Below are 25,155 nucleotides of genomic sequence, written 5' to 3' on the forward strand. Positions count from 1 at the left end.
GAGCCACCCAGGTGCCCCCCCAAAAAGCCATTATTAAAAAGAAAATTTTAAAAGGTCATCGTGTAATGGATTTACCCTTCCTTCATACTTTTAGCCAGTTTTACACTTGTTACTATTCACAGAGAAAAAAATTAGTTGTCATGTTAGCAGTACCCTACTACTAGAAAAACAATTCATAGAACACATGCTAGAGATAGGTACTAAGTAACATTGTGTCCCTGTACCCAAAAAGAGTACATCATCTATTCAAAATTTTTCTGGGTTTTGTACCCATTTGAAATAGTGTATATTGGTATGTATCTTTGTATACACTGTACAGTTGTGTTATTTTTCTAGGTTTTAAAATTATGCAAATCAAAGACATTCCCAGAGTCCAGCTGATACCATTGGTAATGCATGCTTTGGGAACTAGTCCAGCTTTTGTTCTGGTCATTTGATTTGGAGTTCCAACCTACTCCCCATTAACATTTCCTAAAGAATGATAATGGGATGATAGTTTATTCCAAAGACAAAAGCTGGATTTTTGTAGACTTTTTGAAATAAGTTTTGGGGATGTGTAACCGTGAGACAGCTGTGTTTTGGCTGTACAAAGCAGAGTTCCGACCTCATTCCATTTCAAATGAGTACTGGAAACTTGTCCTAAATTTTCTTAAACTGATCTATTCCTCTGATCCAGCAGTAGATTTAGGAAATAGTAAAATAATTCCATTCCCCTTTTTTTTTTTTTAAGGACTTATTTATTTATTTATTTGACAGAGAGAAATCACGAGTAGGCAGAGAGAGACGGGGAAGCAGGCTCCCCGCCAAGCAGAGCCCAATGCGGTCCTGGGATCATGACCCCAGCCGAAGGCAGAGGCTCAACCCACTAGCCATCCAGGCACCCCTACTATTCCATTCTTTATGGAGGTCCAGTCCCCTTTTGGAATACTGGAAAACTGCTTAGATTTCCTTTGCCCTATAGAAATATGCTCAGGCAAGAGAGCAAAAGTGTTAACGCTGTTGGCTACCCAACTGGTTCATGATGATAAATGAGTTTTTGTTGTAGGAATTAAATGTGGCCATGACTACCAGAGTATATTCTGGGCGGTTTTGGTTAGCTTTCTTGTTAATTAATGCACTTGATTGAGAATTATCTATGTAGTTTGTTTTACGAACATTTAACTACATCCTTGCTAGAGGAAAAGAATTTAGGAGTGTAACAGATTTTAAAAAGAGCTGAGCCATAGTTCTTTCGGATTCTAAATGGATTTGGGGTAGAATTATGTAATTTAATTATTTTTCTTATAATGAAATGGGGTTATTATTTAATGAGTGATTAATTTTTTTTTTTTTTTTAAACATCTGCTCTCCAGCATCCTTTGCCTGGGTTCGTAGGTCCATTGTAATCCCATCCCCCCAGTGTCTGGTTAGAATTTTAGGGGTTCTATGAAGTTGGATGGAGGAAAATATTTTTACTAATCTTTAACTGAAATTGAAACTTTCCGTCTATTATGAAGGTAGGCAAGAAACCACACTGGCAGTGTTAGCAATAACTACTAGACATAAATATTCCAAATATTATTGTTTTCATCACTAGACTTATTATTAGATCTTGTTATTTAATATGTTAAGTATCTATCACTGTGTAAAATTTTGTTTAAAAATATTTCAGTAATTATATTTCAATATAATTGGTTTCCTTTGAGGTCTCTCATGGTTCATTTTGTGTATTTAAGAACAGTATTCTGAGAGGGGTACCTAGCTAGCCCCATCAAGAGCATGTGACTCTTGATCTTGGGATTGTGAGTTCAAGCCCAACATTGGATGTAGAGCCTACTTAAAAAAAGAAAGAAAGAAAAAGATTTTTCTGAGAAAGAGCCCATAGGCTTCAGTAGACCATTGGAAAGTTCTGAGGCAAACAAGAACAGTGAGGAAGCCCTTGGAGAGCTGTGATTTTCACCTGAGGCTGCACATTAGAACCATCTAGGGAGTTTAAAAAATATATATAGTGATAAAAAAGTAAAAGTAGTGATGGTACACCTTGTCCCTAGAGATTCTCATTTAATTGCTTACATAGTGGGCCTTGAGCATCTTTAAAATCCCCTTAGCCCCAGGCGATTGTAATGTGCTACGGGGGATGACAATCACTAAAGGAGTGGCATATTTAGCAAGGAGACATTTATACTTTTTGCTGTGATTTTGCTGGTTGAATATTAGACACTATCTTTTGAGTTTCTCTCTTCTTTTACAGATTGTGGTATACATTACCTAATTTGGTAGGTTAATTTTCAGCAGGTGGATCTTGAGTGTATAAGACCTTACATCAAACTGCTTTGAAACACTAGTTGTTAGCATTGATTAACTAAAGCAATTCAAGTATAGCTTAGCTCTTTTATAGTTCCTGATTTAAAGTTCTGTATCACACTTCTTATTTTATCATTAACATTTCATACTTGGTATCTTATAAACTAAGATCCTGGTTTTATTTTAAGATATTTTCTTAAGTTTGTTTTTTTAAGAAGTAAGTAAACTCTTTGAAAGCAGAATACTTTATTTTGTTGTATCCCAAAGTGTCCCTTCAAGAATGTGTGGCACATACTAGGCACTGAGCAGATATTTCTTGGGTGAATAAAAATTAAAACAGTAGAAGAGTATATACATTGTAAAGGGAGTGTTTCCATGAGTCTGTCTCTGTCTCTTCCCAGCTCCTCTCCCAGTTTTTTTTTTTCCACCCAGTATTATGGAGATAGTTCCATGTTGCTATCTATAGACCTTCCCTGCTCTGTTCTTTTTCCTGACTACAAATTACTCAATTTATTTAGTCAGTTCTTTTATATGTGATTATTTTAATTATTTTTAGTTTTATGCAACAGCAAACAGCCAAGTAGTAGTTCTTCAGTATACACCTTTGTGCATGTGTACAGTAGAAGTTGCCAAAAGTGGAATTCAGGGTCAACGTTCATGTTAAATTTTATCACATTACTATTTGCCCCCGCCAACAGTGTGAGAATGTCTTGCCAGTGTAATGTTGATTATAAAAACACTTTGGATCTCTGTCTTATGGCTTACATTTCTATTTTTTTTCTATGAACTGTTCCAGTACATTGCCCATTTTGTGAGTTGCTGATCTTTTATTGACTGTACGTGAATAAATTTAGTACTTTGCCAAATATGTTGGCTATTTTTTAGGTTTGTCTTTTGACTTTGATAATTTTTCATGCACAATTTAAACAGAATTAAGTGTACTCTCTTCAAAGGCTTCTGAAAAGCCTTAGATCCACTTCAGTATGTTTTCCTCTCGTTCTTTTTTGTTATTAGTGTTTAAATCTCTGACCCATGTGAAATTTACTTCGGTAGAAAGGGTTAAATAGGAATTCAACCTTATTTTGATAAAGTTGACTGTAGTTATTCTGATAGATGGTTATACAGTTATTCTAAACCTGTGCTTTGAATAAGCCACTATTCTGATTTGAAATATCACCTTTATTTGTTCATTTTCCATATATCATTCTCTTTTTCAACTGTCATGAACCAGTGATTTATGAACCATTACCACACCATTTTGCCATGTCATTTTGTGTTTTAAAGTGTGGTTGGGGCCAATAGTCCTCCTTTATTAAACTTTTCCAGTTTTAGTTTCTTGAGCTAGCCTACTTATGGAGCGCTTATATATTAGTAAATATGAGTTTCATACAAAATCACATTTTTTTAAAAAAGATTTATTTATTTATTTGTCTGACAGAGATCACAAGTAGGTGGAGAGGCAGGCAGAGAGAGAGGAGGAAGCAGGCTCCCTGCTGAGCAGAGCACCGATGGGATCCCAGGATCCTGGGATCATGACCTGAGCCAAAGGCAGAGGCTTTAACCCACTGAGCCACCCAGGCACCCCTACATTGGTCTTTTAAAACGTGTTTTTCTTTCTAAATAAAATGTATACCTATCAGTGGTAGACACTAATTTATTCCAAAGAAGAGTGTACTACTTCCAGGTATATTTTTTCCCTGAACCCATGACTAAAATTTCTTCCCATCTGGGGTTTTGACATTATTTTTCTTTTTTCCTTTTTTTTTTTTTTAGGATTTTTTATTTATTGATTTGACGGAGACAGTGAGGGAGGGAACACAGCAGGGGGAGTGGGACAGGGAGAAGCAGGCTTCCTGCTGGGCAGGGAGCCTGAGCCGGAGGCGGAGGCGGGTGGCCTCATCCCAGGACCTGCCCCTCCCCTCCCCAGGATCATGACTTGAGGGAAAGGGAGACTTGTTAATGACTGAGCCGCCCAGGTGCCCCTTGACATAATGTTTCTGTGAGTTGTTAATTGTCACTGAAAAAAATAAAGCTGTTAGGGGCAGTGCTTCCCTTTCTGTCTCCTCTTAAATATTATTCTGTATTGCCATATAGATTTCAAGAAGTCCTGTAAAAAGACAAAACACAACTTTAAAAATTAACATTTATCTGACTTAGTTGAATATCACTTTTTTTTCCTGGCACATAGTGGTATTCTTTTTTTTTTTTTTCTTTAAGATTTTATTTATTTATTTGACAGACAGCCAGAGAGTGAACATGAGCAAGGGAGTGGGAGAGGGAGAAGCAGGCTTCCTGCTGAGCAGGGAGCCCTGTGGGGGAGCTCAATCTCAGAACCCTGGGATCATGACCTAAGCTGAAGACAGATGCTTTATGACTGAGCCACCCAGGTGGTATTCTGAACAACAGTTTGAGTGGTACTTACATTTTTGCCTCAGGTGCTGGCTATTTTAGGCATTACTCTTTTTTTAGATTATATTTTTATAATAAAAATGAAACTGTTACCCACATGTGACCACTAAACATTTTAGTACGATCTTATACCGCAAATTCCTTTTTAATAGTTTTAATGATGCTGTTTGTACAATTTGTGAATCTTGTTTTGAAAACCTTTACATCAAAATACAATTTCCATGTCATTTCATGCTTTTTCTTTTGTGGCTCAGGATGAATGCTCTATATAGCAGTGTTTCTCAAAATTGGTCCAGGGACCTGGGAGGTTCCTAAGACTTTCAGAGGATCTGTGAGTTCATAGTTTCATAATAAACTTTAGATAATTATTCTGCCCTTTCACTCTTAATCTCTTATGAAAGTACAGTGGAATTTTTACATGATGTGATATCACAGCAGATTGAATGCAGAAGCAGACAGAAAAATCCAGCTACCTACCTTTAAAAAAATCAGACACTAAACGGATTTGCAAATATATAAAATAGGATATTCTCACTGAATTTTTAAATTTATTTTGCATAAAAGCATTATGTTAACATGTAAATAATTTTTTATTGTACATGGATAAATATTTAACTCTTTCATCAGTTTTAATTTCTGATGTAGTAAATATTGAACTAATCACATAGACAAAAGCTCTTCAGCATACTCAGTAATTTTTAAGAATATAAAGGGGGTCCTGAGACCACAGTGTTTGAGAATGGCTGCTTTATGTTTATGTAAAAGAGGGGTTTGCTTAAATTTAATAATGGCTTTAAAAGTATGTAATCATTGAATTTTGTTTTTATGCAGGTGACTTAATGATAGCATAGTATATATAGATTGTAGAAAATGCAGGCCTCTTTTGTAAAAGGACATTTTTATGCTTTGTATTGGGGACTGATAACTGTGCTTGGATTAAATTAGGCATGAAACTTTTAAAACCGTAACATCAGTTCCTTATTTTTCTTTCCTCCAGGCAGCTGAGTATGTCCCAGAGAAGGTGAAGAAAGCGGAAAAGAAATTAGAAGAGAATCCATATGACCTTGACGCTTGGAGCATTCTCATTCGAGAGGCACAGGTTTAGTGATATAGGATTACATTTCCTTCTCTATGGGTCCAATCACACTACTTGGTTCTGCAGTAAATAATATTTTCATAATCTTAACATTGTAAATACTGTTTATTGGTTTTCAATTTTAGAATCAACCTATAGACAAAGCACGGAAGACTTATGAACGCCTTGTTGCCCAGTTCCCCAGTTCTGGCAGATTCTGGAAACTATACATTGAAGCAGAGGTTAATATTTTATTTTATTTTTTCTTATATAGCATCTGATGGGAATTGCAGCATACACTAGAGTGATAGAAAACAAGTTAGGAACATAGATAGCACAACTAGGACAAGGAGGATTTAAATGTCTCTTGCCTTTATTTTGTAAAATAGGTTTGAAGGAGTAATTAAAGTGAATTTTTGAAATTTGGGTCTTTACAAGCTGATGATTGTTGCATTTTGGAGTTGCAACAACATTAAAACAGTTTCAATGGTATTGGAGTGCTTTAGCCTTTTATTTACTTGTCATGTGTCAATTTATTGCCTCCTGTGTCATTTATTTAGAACTCCTTTCTTTTTATTCCTACTTACAAACTAATATGAATGGTATTTTAAGAAAATACAGAAATATTAACTTAGTTTCATAGGGTATATTGAGTGGTAAAATGAAACATTAAGTGAAAAATTATCTCAGGTTTTTGTGAAAATGCATGGTTTGTCAATAAATGTAAGCATTTTGGTAATTTAAAGATAAGGTTTTTTAATAGGATAAAGTTTACATTATTCAGGAATAAGCTAATGTGATTCAAATATGTGTAATCATAATTTACCCAGTGATACTTCTTTCTTTTTCTTGCTTTCTAACTGTCTTAAAATTTTACATCAGGCATGTTTATTTTAAAGAGTAAGGTCCTCATTCTTGATTATGATTAGAAGGGAGATGTTCATTTTTGACAACTGGAATTAGCAGTCAAGATGATAATAAAGCGTTAATGTATTGATACCAGTGGCACCAAGTAATCATCTTTTAGGTTATAATTTATTGGGATGGAAGGGGTGAGATGGGAGTGGTATCCACATTACAGTGAAAATTCTATCCATTTCTCTTTATAACTTATACTATGAAGTATTCTTATTTTGAATGTTAATTTTGTAATCTAAATTCTCAGCATTATCAAATACACTGCAGCCTCATAACATTTTCCATAATGACTAAAATTTGGTAATATATGGTTCTCTTTTGGACCTATTCAGAGCACGTTAGTCACCAGTAGTACTAAACAGACTTCACAACACAGTGCCACCTGTGATGTGCTTCTCATAATGGAACCAACCAACACCCAGTTTTAACTGAGGCTACAGTGTACTTACTGTATTTGTGCTATAGTTTATAGTGTATTACTTTGGGAGTGGGAGGGAATTACTGGACAATAGCAGGAACATATTGTGTGCGTGTGTGTGTGTGTGTGTGACATTTTTTGTGTGTGGTTGTGTATGTGATGTGTGTGTTTGTATGTGTGAGAGATTGTACCTTACATGGAGTTTGGTTGTGGTTTTAGCCCAAGACCATATCCTTAAGGTTTCATCACTTATCCTTTGGGACCATTTCTTTCCTTAATATATTTAATCATCAGAGTAGACTGGCATGGAATTCACCAGGTGAGTGAGTAGGCCTGTCTGAAGTATGCTGAACCCAGTGCTGCTTTGTAATACTGATTAAAGCAAGGAACCTGGATCACCTGTATTTGGTCTGCATTCCAGTTTGATTTCACAAACACATTAGCTTATATGCAAACTCATCAGAAATGAACATAATTGATACATAATAGTTTTTGTATAATGAAACAGTACTTCCTTTAGTTTTAGAAATTTCTCAAATGTTCAGGTATTTACTCATGTATTTTATTATAGCATAAGTTAAACTGAAATAGGCAGTTAGATACTCCATTCTTTGAGTATGAACACACTATGTTTCTCCCATTTCCTAGCTAAAATACCAACTGCATTCTAAAAAAGAATCCTAAGACCAGATGTTATTTCAGGGGGCTGAAAATTGTCTACATAACAAGCTCATTCCATTTACTGTTTCAGAGCTGCTAGCAGTTGCCCAATTTATTTAATTGGTAATATTTGCAGTTATTTCACACACATATACACACAAATATGAATGTATGTATAAAACATCTTTTGAGAAAAATGGTGAAGAATATATATTAATGTGTGTTTTGTAAAATTGACATTTTTGGTTTAGGAATTAAAATGTTAAATTGCTGATTCATAAATGCATATCCTGAGCTGTGTTTTTCTCTTTCCTGATTTGCTCTTTATTTTTTTATTTTCACATTTTGTACTTTGTTTAGCCTGTAAGAGGCTAAAATATTCTTTGGTCATAACACCCATTGTGGCCTTTAATGTTTCTGGAGACACATGACCTTTTTATAAAACAGTAAAATCTGAAGTAATAAGAAATGTTTTCACATTAAAGGTAATGCTAACAGCGTTTACATAACATCTTTGTATGCACTCTCAAGAAAATAAAGTTTTTTTTAATACATTCGTTGTAACTCGGTACTTCATGGCGGGAAAAATATGTTTCATTTATTTATGGTCAGCCAAACCACTGCATATGAGTCCTAATACATTTAGTTCTTTTCAAATGAAAATACATACATCACTGATAACGAGATAATTTTGCTTCTGCAAAGAAATTTGTAAATCTTCAGAACAAAGTAGCAAAAAGTGGTTTTTTGGGTTTTTTGCTTTTAAATTTGAAACCTCAGCATCAGTTGCAAATGAGAGTATAATATAAGTAATTTTTAGTGAAGAAGCTAATGACACTAATCTGGTATTTTTCATATTTGCCAGTGTATCAGCTTTTTTCTTCAGTGGCACCTGCAGTACCTAGCTACTTGTGTAAAATTAAAAGGCTAGCTTGTTACCTACTTTTAGTTTTTTTTTGCTAAAGCATAGAAATTGTTGGAGATAAAATTCTCTGTGTCTAATGAAAGGACATTTAGGACCAACATCTATGTACTTCTTATAATTACATAAATTCAGAATTAGGCCAGATTACTTTGGTGTTTCATATGTTAATTGTATAGAAACATCAGATATAAGTGGAATACCCAGTCAGAGCCTCAGTGCTTTTTGGAGTAGTCCGAAGGGTTACTAAATTACAAAGTTGAGAACATTTTATGGTTTTGCCATATTCTTTTTGAAGTTCTTTTTTCCTGCTTGTGGTTTCTGTAGCTTTTCATGTAGCTAGGTAATCAGTGTGACAACACGTAAGATACAATATTTTACTGGTAGAAGTAATTTGTTTTGAATTGGGCCACATTCATAAGAAATTTTCCTACAAAAGGGTGATGATTTTTATTGGTAGCTGAAGGAGAAATGAAGAAGGTAATGCTGTTGGTAATAGCAACAATGTATTTTGCTATCTGTGAAAGCTGTAATTCTTTAATAAAAGTATGTAGAGAATTGATTGCTTTTTATTTAAAAGATTTTAAAAACTGAATCCTTATAAATGGGTTGTAAAGTATACATTTCAGTTTTTCGAAATAACCTTTCTACTTGGGAAAAAATGACTCTTAAAAATACCTTTCCTCTTGGAAAATGGAAGTGAACTCAGCATGGAACATGAGTGACCTAAATTGAAATAAACTTCTCCACTGTCAATACTGTTTTAATTCCTCTAAGTAGCAGTTCAAACTACTGTTAATCATGTTTTGTATATCCTGAGCAATGTGATTTTTTTTAATGCAGATAAAATTATTGCTTTATCATATAGATTATAATTTCTTTTCTATACTTCAGCTTGCAATCTCTTTTTTAAAAAACCTGTACTCTTTTCTTATAGATCTGCTCTTTTCCTGTTTGTAATAAATGTTGGTCCATGTCTGTGTGATTATTCAGATTGTACTCTAAACCACGACGTGATCTTTAACCTTTAGTTTCTCAAATGCATGTATAAATGTAGTGTAGGGGTGTTAAAAAAAAAAAACAAAAACAGGAATGATTTGCAAACACAGAACTGAGTGATCATATATCCGAAAGTGCTTTAAATAATTACATACTATTTTTAAAACAAAGAAGATATTTGTGTGTTTACTATTAGGTGTAGCAAACTTTTATTTCGGGTTTTATTGAACTTACCTCGTCCATATTCCCTTCCAGTATTGTAGCATAGATGTTTAGGTTTCTCACTGATACTAACTTGATCTATACATTTTTGTTGTTGTTGTTCCCTTGAGGCCTTTTCTGTTTACCCAGGCAATGTATAATAAAACTACTTTGCAGAAAGATATAGTTAATTTAGATAATATTTCTTTTCTTAAAAATCTTATTTTCTATTTATCTTCTAGATAGTTTAGTATCTTATGTGGAATGTAGTGATTTATTTTCAAGCAAAACCTTGTACTAATGAACCTAATTGCTTGTATATTTCTATTTCTCCACTTCATAAAGCAAAATTACAATCTTTGAAGTCACTGATAAACATTGAAAATGCAATGCAATGCTCATCTTTTTTCCTCTGGAAAAGACTCAAATTTTTAACCCAACTTATTTATATTCTACTTTATTTTGTGTAATAAGATTTATGGTATATTCTGAAAATGTGGAAAAAGCATCTCTAACCAGATTTTAATAAAAAGCACACATACTCTAAAATTTATGGAACAAAAAGGACTATTTGGTCAATGCAGTTGTAGTTCCCTGTGGATAATGCTCTAGCCTAAATTTCTTGGGCATTTGTGGAATAACAATACTTAATATATAGTACCTAATAGTGTTATTTTTTTTCAAGTGTGGGGCATCATACAAGATCTTAGGGGACTATTTTGGTATATGACCCACTTCCCCTATTCCAAGAGGTATTAATTAAAATTATGCTGCATCATGGTATCCATGAATAAACACACATAAGTCCTTTCTAATATTGTAGAGTAAAATCTCTATAACTGGAAATACAACTAATCCTAACAGAAAAGCCTTTTGAGGGTGCTCTGCATTTTTGGTTCTAACTTGAGCATAAGGAAACCAGGTGGCAATTAATTGACTTTCTCTTAAAAAGCAAAAAGACCTCTTGAAGCCAAAGGCTCAGGTATTTTCTAATGGGTTTATTGTTTTTGTTTAGTTTGTGCTTTCAACTTGCAAACAGCTCTTCCTTTTTGAATGAGTCTGGTTCAAGGCACTTCCAGGAACTGAAGATTTCTAAAATACACTGGTGATGTCTATTAAAAAGCTGTATTTTGAAATGTGAACAAGAATGCATGTATTTGCTTGTAAATAATTAACTTTTTAAACTTTAATTTTTATTACTAAACAGTTGTGCTCTTAGCAACTTTGGAACAGAAAACAGTTGGTTGATGTAATGGCATAAATTGAAGTCTGTATAAATTTTTTCCCCCACATACTCAGAATCCACAGCAGTTTCAACAAAACTGTGAATATTTGCTTTGAATACAACTTGTTGAGAAACTAAACGACTTTTCTAAGGCTCAGGGAAGCATAACCTGGGGTAAGTTTTACCAACTTGTATGCTAGGAGACCCATGTGACCTCCCTCACCCCACAAGGAAAAATTTTCAATTTGGTAATACTGAGTGATCTAAATCAAAACAAAAATCTAATGTCAAAGACAGGATTGAAATGTAGTTTTGAAATAATGCTTTGAAATATATTAAGGCCAATAGAATAGTCCCAAAGCTTTTTTTAAGCTTTCTAATACTTTTATTTATGTGATAGAATGTGTTCAATTAGGACCTTTTTTTAATACAAAATTTTAGTTTAGCATATGCAGATAATATTGTTCGTCTTTACATATGTCTGTATGGGGAATAGTCTTTTTTTCTCTTCCAGTTGTGTGGAGACATAATTGGCATATAATACTGCATAAGTTTAAGGTATGCAACATAAAGATTCAGTACATACATATCTTGTAAAATGATACCCACAATATTAATACCCATAACCTCACATTGTACCAAGGGGAAGAATCTGGTAATGGGAACATTTTCTGTAACTTTCATGTTGAATTTTAAGAAAAAAAGAGTATTGACCCTTTTGCGATTATGATTTTCTTGAAAAAAATTTTATTCAACAAACTGAATATGCAAGTATTGGATATTTAAACCCCAAGAGGACATTAAGCTTAAATCCATAATTCATAGCTGGAAGATAAGATGAATTAGTTTAGCCAACTCGTATGTGAGTGAAATAAATCAAGATATTATTCCTTAGAAGAAAAGTTTAGAAACTACAGTGTTATAGGATCACCTGGGAAACTTTTAAACCCTGGAGGTTTGGCAATTAGCATACCATTAATGCTGACTCAGTCTCCACAGGATGGGCAGGTGGAAACTCAGGTGTTCTGGCATCTAGTTTGGGGAATTGAGGCTTAAAAAGGCAACGATTGAATCTTATTGCTGTGAGTATGTTTCATACCTCACAGAATACTACCTGTATTTGAACTATAATGTGATTCATTAGTCTCCTGGCTTGCTCTTTTGACTACACTGTGATAGATCACTCAATATATAATCAATCTAGAAGTAATCTTAGAAGTGTCTGTTGTGTACTTGGTAGTATTCCTGACAGTATGGTGAACTATTTTTTTTAGATCGGCAGGCAGGGTTGTGGTTGTTATTAATGAACTTCGACAGTTTTGTAGTTGCTGACTTAATCTGTGGGTTTGAAACCCAATTTTCTAACTCTGTAAACTTGTTTAAGATAGTATAATCATTTAAGTAACAAACTCTTGAATCCCATGTGTTTAGAGAGGACCACTTTAGCTGGAGAGTATGGCTTAAAATCACTGCAGGTTGTTTTTTTGTGTTTTGTTTTGTTTTGATAAATAACCCTTAACCCTTGAGAGTCTTTAAACAAGAACACCACCACATCTTACTATTTTCATATTATTAACCAATATCCATGCATTTAATTAGTACGTGACTATATAGACTACTCACTTATTCTTTGGTGGGGGGAGGTTGGGAAATGGAGTGTTCCAACAAAGAACTGGTCATTATTTCTAGCTATTTTTATAGTAAGGTTTCTGGATTTTTCACCACACAGGAGTGTATTGTTTCTTAACCATTTTTAACTGTTTCCTTATTTTAAAAAAAATTTTTCCCTCAGTGGCTTTTGGTAGCTTTTAAATCAAATAAGCCTTTTTAAAAAATAGTAATTTTATTATTTCCAGTCTATAGCTGTCCTTAGGAGAGTTGGTTCTTTTCATCTTAAAATTGAGAATTTTTGCATCAATGATACTTGTAGAAGAGCTGAAGTAATACCTAAATTTCATTAAACTTTAATGTCAAAATCTCATTACCTTAACAAACTATCTCATGAAAGTGTTAGACAATATTGTAGGAGGGAGCTTAAAAGTATTTGGGGGAAGATTGTCAACAAAAAAAAGTTTCCTGTACTATCTGTACATTTATTTTAACAACTACTACCATTTTTTAAACTATTATTTAACTCATTTAATAAGTGATTTCTTGGGGTTTTGTTCTCCTAATTAGGATACGTTAGGTGAGAAAATACATAAACATCACTATTCAGATTATCATTTAGAGTGGAAGATTCAAATTGCATGCCAGTCACTGGGGATTTCGTGATTTAATCAGCTTTATTATGGGTTGAATAGTAAGAGCTTTGCTTTTATCGGTTGTAAACTGCCGTTTTGCTTTTTTAACTTGTTTTTTGAAAATACTTTAAATTTAGAGGAGAGTTTAAGAATAATACAAGAACTCTTACACATGCTTTGCCCTGATTGGCCAGTTTTCAACATTTGACATGCTTTATCAATCCTCTTTTTCCTTGAACCATAGGAGGTTGGGTTGCATACTTCACAACCTTTAATACTTCAGTGTTTTTTCTTTTCTCTCTTTTTTTTATAAGAGGCAGGGAGGGGCAGACAGAGGGAGAGAAAGAATCTCAAGGAGGCTCCATGCTGGGCGTGACATAACCTGAGCCCAAGTCAAGAATTGGTTGCTTAACCCACCCAAGTGCCCCATTTTGGTGTATTTTCTAATAACAGATCTCATATATAAACATTTAAAAATTCTGGAACCCTATCATTAATCAAACTTTAATCTATAGTCCATGTTCTACTTTTATTACTGTTCTAATCATGCCCTTTATAGCAATTTCCTAGTGAGATTACCATCTTCAAAGTTACTATACATAATTGTCATTCCTCTTTAGTCTCTTTTGATGTTGAACTGTTCTTCAACTTTAGCTTTGGTATTTCCTCATCAGATTCAGGTTATATACATTATAGCTGAGAAGCTGTAAATTATTGTGTGTCCTCACTATCTCATCCAGAGGTACATGTTCTTACCGGTGATGTCCATGCTGATCATTTTCTCCATTGTATAGTCACTATTTCTCCTTTTGTCATTAATAAAATAATGGGGATATACTACGACTGTAAAACTCCTGTTTCTCATCCAGCAACCACCCACTTCATTTGGAAATTTTAAACAGTTTTGTCAGGAATCATTGATGTTTTTCTTCTGACAGATTATCTAGTTTTTTTGTGTGTGTGTTTTTTTTTTTTTTTTTTTTTTAAAGATTTTTTATTTATTTATTTGTCATAGAGAGAGAAGCGAGAGCAAGCACAGGCAGACAGAGTGGCAGGCAGAGGCAGAGGGAGAAGCAGGCTCCCCGCCAAGCAAGGAGCCCGATGTGGGACTCGATCCCAGGACGCTGGGATCATGACCTGAGCCGAAGGCAGCCGCTTAACCAACTGAGCCACCCAGGCGTCCCTGTGTGTGTGTTTTTATTGTTGAGTGTAAGTAGGTACTCTATTCAATAGACTCAAACTTCGAGTATATTTGAGAACTGTTGGAGAGTGCCAGATTTTCTTTACTTGCTTCCACATTTTTTTTTTAAATAGTAACGTTTTAATTTTTAAAGATTTTGTTATTTGAGAAAGAGAGACATGAGCTGGGAGAGGGAGAAACAGGCTTCCCTGCTAAGCAGGGAGCCTGATGCACGCTGGACCCCAGGATGCTGGGATCTGAGCTGAAGGCAGATGCTTAACCAAGACTCCCCTCCACGTTTTTTTCTTTTAAACAGTAGTTAGTGAGTTAGAAAAAATGATTTACAGGATTTCAGTGGTTTGTGATTAGCAAGTTTTCTAAATCTCATATCTCATACTCTCAGTAATGCCTTTAAATTCTGTCATAAATCACATGGGGAAGATAACATTTGCTCCTCAATTCTTAGGTTTATAAAAACTTAACTAGTTTTATGAGAATCACTGTAGGCCACAGAAAATTAGTATCTTACTGATTTATTAGCCAAATGGCAAGTTATTTCAAATAAGAATATATATATATATTTTTAAATCATCAGGTCTTTGGCTTTAAAACAGGTTAGGATGTGAGTTTAAAAAGTCTAGAAAAGAATGAAAAGTTTCTAGATAAGTATTTCATTGTGTTTGCAAATGCTATATTCTTAAAGTACTTAAATAATTTCTTTACTGCTTGAGGCACAAATTTGGAAAGCTAACACTTTAAAGGAAATAATTTCTCTTTTAGCAATTAAAGATCGCTTAAACAATAGAAGTGGTATTTTCCTAAAAGCTGGCTGTTTGATTGTAAATTTGAATGGGTGAGTTCACAGAAGAGTGAGATTTACATTTAAAGAACATACATTCCAAGTCAAAAGAACTTACATATAGGTGTCTACAACACAGTCCTTTAATTGTAGGGGTGGTTATTTGCTTTGTGTCTCAACTGCAGTAGTACATTTATTCCTGATTATCTGTTACTGCAACAGTGGCATTGTCAATTTTTGGTAGTGCAGAAAAGATGTTTGAAGAATTGGTCATTTCTTGAAAGAAATGTGGGAGATTTGTAGTTATAAAGGGTAGTATGGAGAAACAGAAATGGCACAGAATTTGAAATCCGATGGACTAGGATTTTGTACTTTAAGCTCTTCCATTGTTTATTTATAAGAAGGTTCAGGTTATTTATTTGTTTATTTTGAAAGATTTTATTTATTTACTTGACAGACAGAGATCACAAGTACACTGGGAAGCAGGCAGAGAGCCGGATGCGGGCGCAATCCCAGGACCCTGGGATCATGACCTGAGCTGAAGGCAGAGGCTTTAACCCACTGAGCCATCCAGATGCCCCAGGTTATTTATTTTTAAGTAGGTACACTCCATGCCCAATGTGGGACTCAGCCCATGACTCTTGAGTTGACAGAACCAGCTGGGTATGCTTCCCTTTTCAGGCTTTTATTATGAAAATTCTAAAATAGAAAAACTGAAAGAATAACATGAATATTAAATACCTATAGACCTTCTACCTTGACTGGATGTTATGTTTTGGCATACAGGCTTTATCTTTCTCTGTTTATATAAAAAATATTTTACTGCATAACCACAATACCATTATCATACTGAAAAAGAACACTAGTGTTCTAATACAAGTTAATATGCAGCTTATGTTTACATTTTTCAGCTGTCCTAGGATTTTTTTTCTAAAATTCCCTGTTTCTGTGATAGATAAGATTATTTGAATTTTCCCCTTACGGTGTTCCAATTTTTATTTATTTATTTATGTATTTATTTATTTTAAGATTTTATTTATTTGTTTGAGAGAGAGACAGTGAGAGACAACATGAGCGAGGAGAAGGTCAGAGGGAGATGCAGACTCCCCATGGAGCTGGGAGCCTGATGCAGGACTTGATCCTGGGACTCCAGGATCATGACCTGAGCTGAAGGCAGTCGCTCAACCAACTGAGCCACCCAAGCGTCCAGTGTTCCAATTTTTAAATTTTCTTTTTCTTAAGGGAGAACATGCATGTGAACAGGGGGTGGGGAAACAGGGAGAGAGAGTCTCAAGCAGGCTCCGTGCTCATTGTGGATTCGACGTGGGGCTTGTACTCACAACCCTTGAGGTCATGACCTGAACTGAAACCAAGAGTCCTGTTGCTTAACCGACTGAACCACCCAGCTGCCCCGATAATGGTCCTTTTTTCTTCTGTGCTTTGTGTTTAAGTTAAATTTACCACACAGTTTTTCCATTTCTCCGATCCATCTCTTCTTTATCTGAATAGGAAAGACTAATGTGAATTCAAGTATTCGTTCCAATAATCTATATAAAAATGGCAAAGTCCCGTTAACTCTTCTAGATATGTAATGTTAGTAAGTTGGGAGTTTTTTATATTTTTACCAAGAGGAGACTTATTTTCTAAATTTAAATACATTTGCTATAACCCAAAGGTTTTGCGGTTCTTACCTAAAATATGCATGGAATTGAACTGGAGTTCTTAAATGTAAGCAAATGTTTTTTCATTTATATTTTCGTTATAGTTCTGCAAAACTACTTTTATGGAAAAAATCTGTGGACATTACCTAATGAAGATACTTTTGGAGGTGAAAGATTTTTCCAGAGCAGATTTTTAGAAGTAAAGAGTTCAAGTTACATTTTAAAAATTCATAGTTGATTTTCAGTTGTATCTTACTATAGTGATTTTTCCTTTATTCTTATTACTGTCCTCAATGGTAATAGCTCAAATTATTGTTATTTTAATATATTCTGGCATTGTGTTTAGTACTTTATATGGGATATTTGATTAACCACAGTTTACCTTTTGAGGTATGTGTGTGTTACCCCTCCTTTTTTTTTCTTTTTTTTTCAGATGACCAGCTTTTCTGAGATTTAGATTATTTAAACAACTTTGTTAGCATCAACAAAACTCATGTTTAAAGTGGGAAAGAGGTTTATAGTCAAGTGTTCTAATTCTTGGGTTTGAGCAACTAGTTCTTTGAAAAATAGATTATGTATAGCCACTCAACAACCACATACATTTGTTAAGTGTTTTAGAAGTTAGCATGAATAGTAACTTCCATGCAGCTTCATCTTATGGTTTGTAACATCTTCTAAAATTCTGCTTTGTTACGCTATGTTTTTTTACCTTTCACAGATTTAAAAAAGTTTAACCTTATGTATTTTGATAAAATTTCAGATAACAAGGGAATTCTGAACACTAACAGAAATCTTACTAATTCTGGACTTTTAATTTGTAAGGATGTGGTCTTTAAAACTATATTCAACATTAATATGAGAATAGTACATTTTACTTTCTACTTAATGAGCAGTGAGTTTTATTAAGATGGAATTGTCTTAAATCAAGACCAGAATATAGGATTTAGTGAAGAATATTAGCCTTTGAATATCTGCTTACTATACAGTTAACCTTTGTTTCTATAGAAGTGTAGAAGTCTTGCAAAATAAGTCTTTCTGGCAGCATAGACTATTTTATTTGTGTGTGTGTGTGTGTGTGTGTGTGTGTGTATGTGGGTATTTTTGGAGGGGAAATCTTTAAATTACTTGAAATTATGGGGGGGGACCTCATGAAAAATCGAAGTCAGAGGGGCACAACATTTAGTGCTCTTTTTAAAAGTTACAAAACTTTTCTTTTTTAACTTTCTTTTTAAAAAGGTTTTATTTGACAGAGACAGAGGGAACATAAGCAGGGGGAGTAGGAGAGGGAGAAGCAGGCTTCCTGCTGAACAGGGAGCCGGATGCAGGGCTCAATCCCAGGACCCAGGGATCTTGACCGGAGCCCAAGGCAGATGCTTAATGACTGAGGCACCCAGGGATGCCGAGAATCTTAACTTCTGTAGTTAATGGGAAAGTCATAGTTACTGAAACTGGGCCAATATTTCCATTTATTGGTAACCTATAGTTTATCAGACTTAGAAGGTTAAATATTTTTGAGTACATCTCCAGTCTATGTCACTGAATACTGTAATATCTTGTTTTTCATATTATACTGCTCAGTTGATCCTAAATAAATCTATGAAATGTAAAAATTCAAATTATTTGCCTATAAAATAATTTTGCAGTTTTAAATTTCTCTTAATTGAAGAACGGTAGAAATTCATTTCAGCGTATTCAGTGATGTTTATTCTAATCTTTTCTGAATAGGGAGAAAAGTGTAACTGTAGCTTAACTTCTAGGAAATGATGTGCAGATTAAAAGATGCAGAATTTTATTAGCAAACCCTTTGGCAAGTATTTTTATATGTGGGTTCTTTAAAAGTTCCCTGAATCAGTGGATGTTGACTAGAATGAAGACTTAACAGATGTCTATTGATATATTTGCCTGGGTTATATTCATTAAAATTTCCCAAAGTCTTATACTCTTTTTCTGTAGTACAATTGACTATTGAATTTACAGATTCTCAGAAAGTCACTGGGCACATTTTCATAGGTTTTTATTTGGCTATTGACAAAATACATGAAAATATGTTATTTCAGGTCCTACTTTCACTTCATGTATCAGGAGAAGATGGGGGAATTAACTTTCAAGTTAATTCTAGCATAAATGGATGCTAGACACCAACATGCTATGAACATCTCAGTGAACAAGTTTATTATAGTTTGTTGTAGAGAAACAATATGGCTGATAGGTGCTGTGATAGAGAAAACAATATGGGAGGTTGGTCCAGGAGATGTAAAACAGCAAGATTTCTAAACAGGCCTGAAATTTGTGAGTCCCTGCAAAGGGAACCACTAGTGCTGAGGCCTCAACAGAGGCAAGAAAAAAAAGAACATTGCTTTATTTGAGCAGTTGAAACAGCTTGATAGTTGGTAAGCTGAATTTCACTTCTAGTCCTTCCCACTATTTCAAACAGATGACCAGATGACTTAAGACCGTTACTTGAAGTATTTCTTACATAAAAATATGAGCTCTATAGTTAATAATTGCACCCAAGCTTTTAGAAAATAGAACTGGAGGGAAAAGCCTGAATGTCTAAAACTTTAATGGCTAAAATAGTAAGGTGAATGTAATTTTGCTCTAGGAAAACAGCAAGTTGAGAGAACATAATTCTGGGTTCTTGTTTTAAGTCATGCCTACATAAATTTAGATGTTAACTGAGTGGAAGTTTCCTTTTCACTTTTCAAAGAAAGATACATGTTGGTTAGAAATCCTCTTTTGGTTTCATTTAATTTTTACTTGGCATTTCAGACTTAAGAGAATTTAAGAAGCTATGAAACCTTTTATTCCCTGAAATAGTCTTCAGATAGCTTGAGGAAAATGTAACAATTGGCCAAATGTTCTTTTGCAGGGAGAAAAAAGCCTTTTCAAAGGTAGAAACTAGTTATTTTTTTTATAGGTAGGTAAAATCTGAGCGGTTGCCTTTTTTTTTTTTTTTTTTTTTTTTTTTTTTAAGATTTTATTTGTTTGACAGACGGAGATCACAAGTAGGCAGAGAAGCAGGCAGAGAGAGGAGGAAGCAGGCTCACTGCTGAGCAGAGAACCCTATGCGAGACTGGATCCCAGGACCCTGGGATCATGACCTGAGCCGAAGGCAGAGGCTTTAAGCCACTAAGCCACCCAGACGCCCCTGAGTGCTTGCTTTAATCAGTTTGGTTCCTAGAAAAGTTTACACCATAAGTAAAAATGTTTTTACTAAATGCCAGTCCTAGGATACCACATACCAGTCTCTAGCTTATTCAGTAACATAGAATTTCTAGATTGACTTATGCACAGGAAAAAAGATTTTTATTCGTTTTATAAACTCTGTTAATGAAAGAAATTTGAGACTTTACTACCTCAGTTTGGTTAAACATGGAGTTTAATGTGCCAAGTGTGCACTAAAAGGGACAGTTGAACCAAAGGGACATTTAACCAAGATTTTTAAATGCCACTTACACTTACTGAAACTTATTTTGAGGAAAACCCTGGAATTCATGTCCTGATGTCTTGTGAATATTTTTGGAATACATAGACTGGCTAAAATTAAGAAAAAAGCAAAACAGCTGGTTTCCAAACCTATTTTTGGTAAAGCTGTGCCAGTTTCTAAGTTTTCAAATTTTCTTAAAGTCCAAAAATTATTAGGGTGGGAGTATTGTCTATTTACAGCAGTATGTTAAATTAATAAGGGGGGAAGTATTAATAATTATATTGATGTGATAATGATCTATCTATATTTTTAAAGATATTATTTATTTATTAGAGAGCGAGAGAGGGAACACAAGCACAGGAAGTGGGAGAGGGAGAAGCAGGCTTCCTGCTAAGCAGGGAGCCCGATGTGGGGCTCAATCCTAGGACCCTGGGATCATGACCCGAGCCAGAGGCAGCCGCTTAACGACTGAGCCACCCAGGCGCCCCATTTTAGAATGGGATTGCATGAAATAGTGTTTCTATAACTGTAAGAGTAATTAAGGGTTATACTGCATCTTTGATCACTGAATTAGTGAGTCTGGTTCTTGATTGGGTTTGGCTGCTTTCTGGAACCTTCAAAACCATTACAATAATCAGGGCTCTCGTCCAAGTGGAATTTGGTATAGCAATAACAAAATTTGTACATTTTAACTGAGTTCATATCTGTAAATTTTATGTTTAAACATCAGTTATTAGTCAAATGCAGATAGGTTGATTAGTTTTTAATTAGTCTATATGAGGGATAAATACTGGGATACCAGATTCAGTATAAAATTTTGTGCTTGATAATTGTATGGTAGATAACTCATGTATTAAAGTCTCTTCATCAGTCACACTAGCCTCCTTAAATGTTCTAGACATATTCCCACCTCCAGGCTTTTCTTTACAAATTAGCTCTGTTGTCGGCTCTAAAGATATAGCTGCTTAAGTAAATCTTTTGCATTCTTCAAATCTGCAAGAAAAAGTGTTATCTTCACTGAGAGATCGGCTATGGCTACTGAATGAAACTTGCCACCTCTATCCCAACTCATCAAAATTCAAATCTTAACTCTATTTTTTTTCAGTTATAATACTTACTGTGTTTATAATTTCTCCTTTGTACTCTGTTAGGTTTCAGGAACTGAGAATGATGCTTGACATACAGTGGTACTTGGTTGGATGAAAAATTGCAGTGGGAAGTAAAATTGAGATCATATTGTTTTACAACTTGAATTTCAATTTTTAAAAAGATTTTATTTATTAGAGTGAGCACAAGTTTTGGGGGAAGAGGTAGAGAGAGAAGGAGAAGCAGACTCTCCTGAGCAGGGAGCCCAATGTGGGCCCTATCCCAGGAGTCTGGGATCATTACCTGAGCTGAAGGCAGATACTTGAACCAACTGAACCACCCAGGTGCCCCTTGAATTTTAATTTCTAAGAATCAGAGTATGGTACCAATTTATGGCAAAATGTATCCTTTTTTATAAAATTAAACATCTAATAGCTTTACTGTTAACAGGTTAAAAAAGGTGTTCTTCTAGTTTATCTAAGATGCAAAGGAAATGTTTTTGTCTGATAGCCTGAGATGATTAGGTATCATAGATTAAGCTTTACTGCTGTTTAGAATTATCTTGATGTATGACACAAAAGTGTTTTTAAAGAATTACCCAATTTAAAGGGTACTACTAGTTGACCTAACCATTTTGAAGTAACTTTAAAAAATTGCTTGTAGTTCTGAAATAGTTGCAGATAAAACTTTAAAACTTGGTATAAAATAAGTTCCTGGCAAGTTAAAATAAAGTTTTGGCAGTATTATATTGGAGTGAAATTTCTGAGATATTTGTATGTATATATATGATTAAACTTGAGTTTTCACATGTTGATTTATGAGATTTCACAGGTGGTTCTGTCAAATTAGTAAAGCATAGACATTCTAACTCCCCACCCTCTTTCACAACTGTGACTAATATATATGTACACAATGCCAGCATCTGATTGACGAGTGGGAATTCTTTTTGCAAAAACTAAAATACTATATTAAAATATTAAATATTGAAATATATAAAGGCCTTTTAATACATAAACAACTTTATATAGATTTATTTTTAAAGACAAATATAAGATTACCCTAGCTTTCATCTTTAAAAAAAAAAAAAAAGGCTGTAGAATTCTGTGTTAAATATTAGTTATCATTTTACTTTTTGTTCTTGAGATTTTCACCCAAGCTTCACTTACTTGGGCATAGCAAACCTTAAACTCAAATTGCTGGATTCATCTAGTGTTTCAGAGAACTAAATTGGGAATTCTGTAATATATGGTTTGTTTAATTCTATTTTTTTTTTTAAACTTTGGGATTCAGTGTATCGGTGAACATTGGATTTTAAAGTTTTAAGTTACTTTTCAAGATAGTTTGTGTACAATTTTTTTCCCCAAGGTTTTTGAAAGCTAAATAGTATGAAACATTGAAGATTTGGGTAGTATGGTGAACTTCGTTACTCAGATCAACTCTCACTGAAAGCAACTAAGACTGCAGGACTGAATTTGATAAAAGCCTACTGGAAGAACTGATAGTAAGGATTTGCCAGGCCAAAACTAATTGCAAAACAAACACAGAAAAACAAAAATAGGAACACTGGGAGATAAGCAAAATACCTCAGTTGTTTTTACCCTGAGAGTCTTTGCCACACTGGGAGAACACAAGCTGCAACTGTTAATGCTTCCAAGGGCTCAGGCAACAAAAATCGGAGCCCAAGTCTGCTCAAAATATTCTTCCCCTTTAAAACTGTGTAGGTAATACTCAGGATGAGAGTGAACCAGAAAAAACTGTGCTATCAGCCTAACTTAGAGGAGACTGAGGACATTTACTATGATCCTGACCAGAAAGGAATGGGGAAGTCCTGATAGGATACAGCAGAGTTGTCCTTTGAATGGATTTGTGGTTAAAATAAACAACTCTTGGGTGGTTCAAAAACAAAACAAAACCCCATTAATGTAGGGTGGACTCAGTCTGAGTTTAGGCTCTTCATAAACCAGTAAGTTTACTCAAACCCTTTCTGGAAGATTGTACTTTCATCACAAAAACCATTAAAAAAAATTTTTTTTTTCTCCACAAATATTTTTCCAAGGAGAAGGGTTTCAATTATTAAAAACCGCATGTAAGGAAACCACATACGCAGAAAAAGATCAACAAAGACTTCAGTTAAGGTTGAATTGAGTTGAAACAGATTAGGCACTCTGAAGAGAGACTTGAAGGAATCCAGATTAGAGCCTAAGAGACCATGAGATAGAAAATATGAGAGAGATTAAGAGCCACAAAGCATAGAGTGAAAATGTGTCTAATTGAAGTTTCAGAAGTAGAAGAGAGATTGGGCAGAAGCACAATTTGAAGAGCTAAATACTAATTTTCCAGAGTTCAGGATGCTCAATGGATCCCAAGTAATAATAATAATAATAAAAATTTCCACATAGATACATGAAAATGCAACCATAGAAAACAAGATCAGAAAAATCACAGCAACAGCTATCTACAAAGACAAATGAACAAAGGATTGGCAGGTTGATCAACAACTTCCCAACAGCAGCAATGGAAGCCAGAAGACATTGGAATTGGCACTTCAATTTGCTGAAACTAGTTGTCAAAGCTCTATATCCAGAAATAAAATCTTTATGGAGATGAAAGAAATTCTAGGCAAGATTAATAAAACAACAAAAGCATCGTCAAAGATACATACTTTTGGACATTTCCAATTATATAGTTTCCTCAAGCTTAAATACATGATAAGGAATTTTAAGTAAGTATCCATGAGGTTACCCTGAATATTTGTTTTCTTAATAAGTTTTCTCCCCCAAATTCATTCTGTTGTAATGAAAGTTCTCTTGAGTGGGCCTTTATTAGAATTGTAGTTAATATTTATTTTTAGTTTCATTTTTTAAAAAGAAAGCAATTATGAATTTTATGTTTATCATATAAATTTGGTAAATCTTATTTGATTGCTTTAGTGCTGAAGCTTATAAAGTTTGTGTAGAACAGTGTAAGTGTTGACTCTAAGTCATATTTTTATCCATTTGTAATCATTTCAATAGTAGTTAAGTATTATTAATACCTGATAAAACACTCTAAATAATCTTGAATTATACCAGTATTTTATTTCATTAGTTAATACCATTTTTATGTTTGAAAATTATGAGTTAAATTTTTATGGTAATACTTCTGTACTTTATCAGTTCGTGATAGATTTCTTTTTAAAATGCTTAAATTCTAGTAAGTGGAAGTTGAGAAAGTAATTCTTTGTCTTAAAATATAATGTTAGTTAAATAGTTAAACAGTATTATACATCTAATTTCTGCCTGGCTGGCTCAGTTGGTAGAGCATCCAACTCATGTTCTCAGGGTTCATGAGTTCAAGCCCCATGTTGGGTGAAGGGCTTTACTTAATTTAAAAAAATGAGGAATATTTAGGTTCTTCCCAGACTTCTTGTAATATGAACATTACCGCATTGAACGCTGAACATCTTTTTTTTTTTTTTAAGATTTTATTTATTTATTTGACAGATGGAGATCACAAGTAGGCCCAGAAGCAGGCAGAGAGAGGAGGAAGCAGGCTCCCTGCTGAGCAGAGAGCCTGATATGGGGCTTGATCCCAGGACCCTGGGGGATCATGACCTGAGCCGAAGGCAGAGGCTTTAACCCACTGAGCCACCCAGGCGCCCCTCTTTTTT

The 25,155-nt window shown here is 34.3% G+C and overlaps 1 protein-coding gene across 1 annotated transcript in view; it reads left to right on the forward strand.

The window, feature by feature from the left end:
• Positions 1 to 25,155, forward strand: part of CSTF3 (cleavage stimulation factor subunit 3) — a 67,230-nt gene that overhangs the window by 9,063 nt on the left and 33,012 nt on the right. Inside the window, exons 2-3 of the mRNA XM_013057969.2 lie at positions 5,690 to 5,791; positions 5,914 to 6,009. Of these exons, the coding sequence (XP_012913423.1) occupies positions 5,690 to 5,791; positions 5,914 to 6,009 (198 nt within the window). The remainder of the gene's footprint in view (positions 1 to 5,689; positions 5,792 to 5,913; positions 6,010 to 25,155) is intronic.

Source organism: Mustela putorius, unplaced genomic scaffold (assembly GCF_011764305.1).
Source record: "Mustela putorius furo isolate JIRA1106 unplaced genomic scaffold, ASM1176430v1.1 tig00003859_pilon_pilon_pilon, whole genome shotgun sequence".
Classification (NCBI taxonomy): domain Eukaryota; kingdom Metazoa; phylum Chordata; class Mammalia; order Carnivora; family Mustelidae; genus Mustela; species Mustela putorius.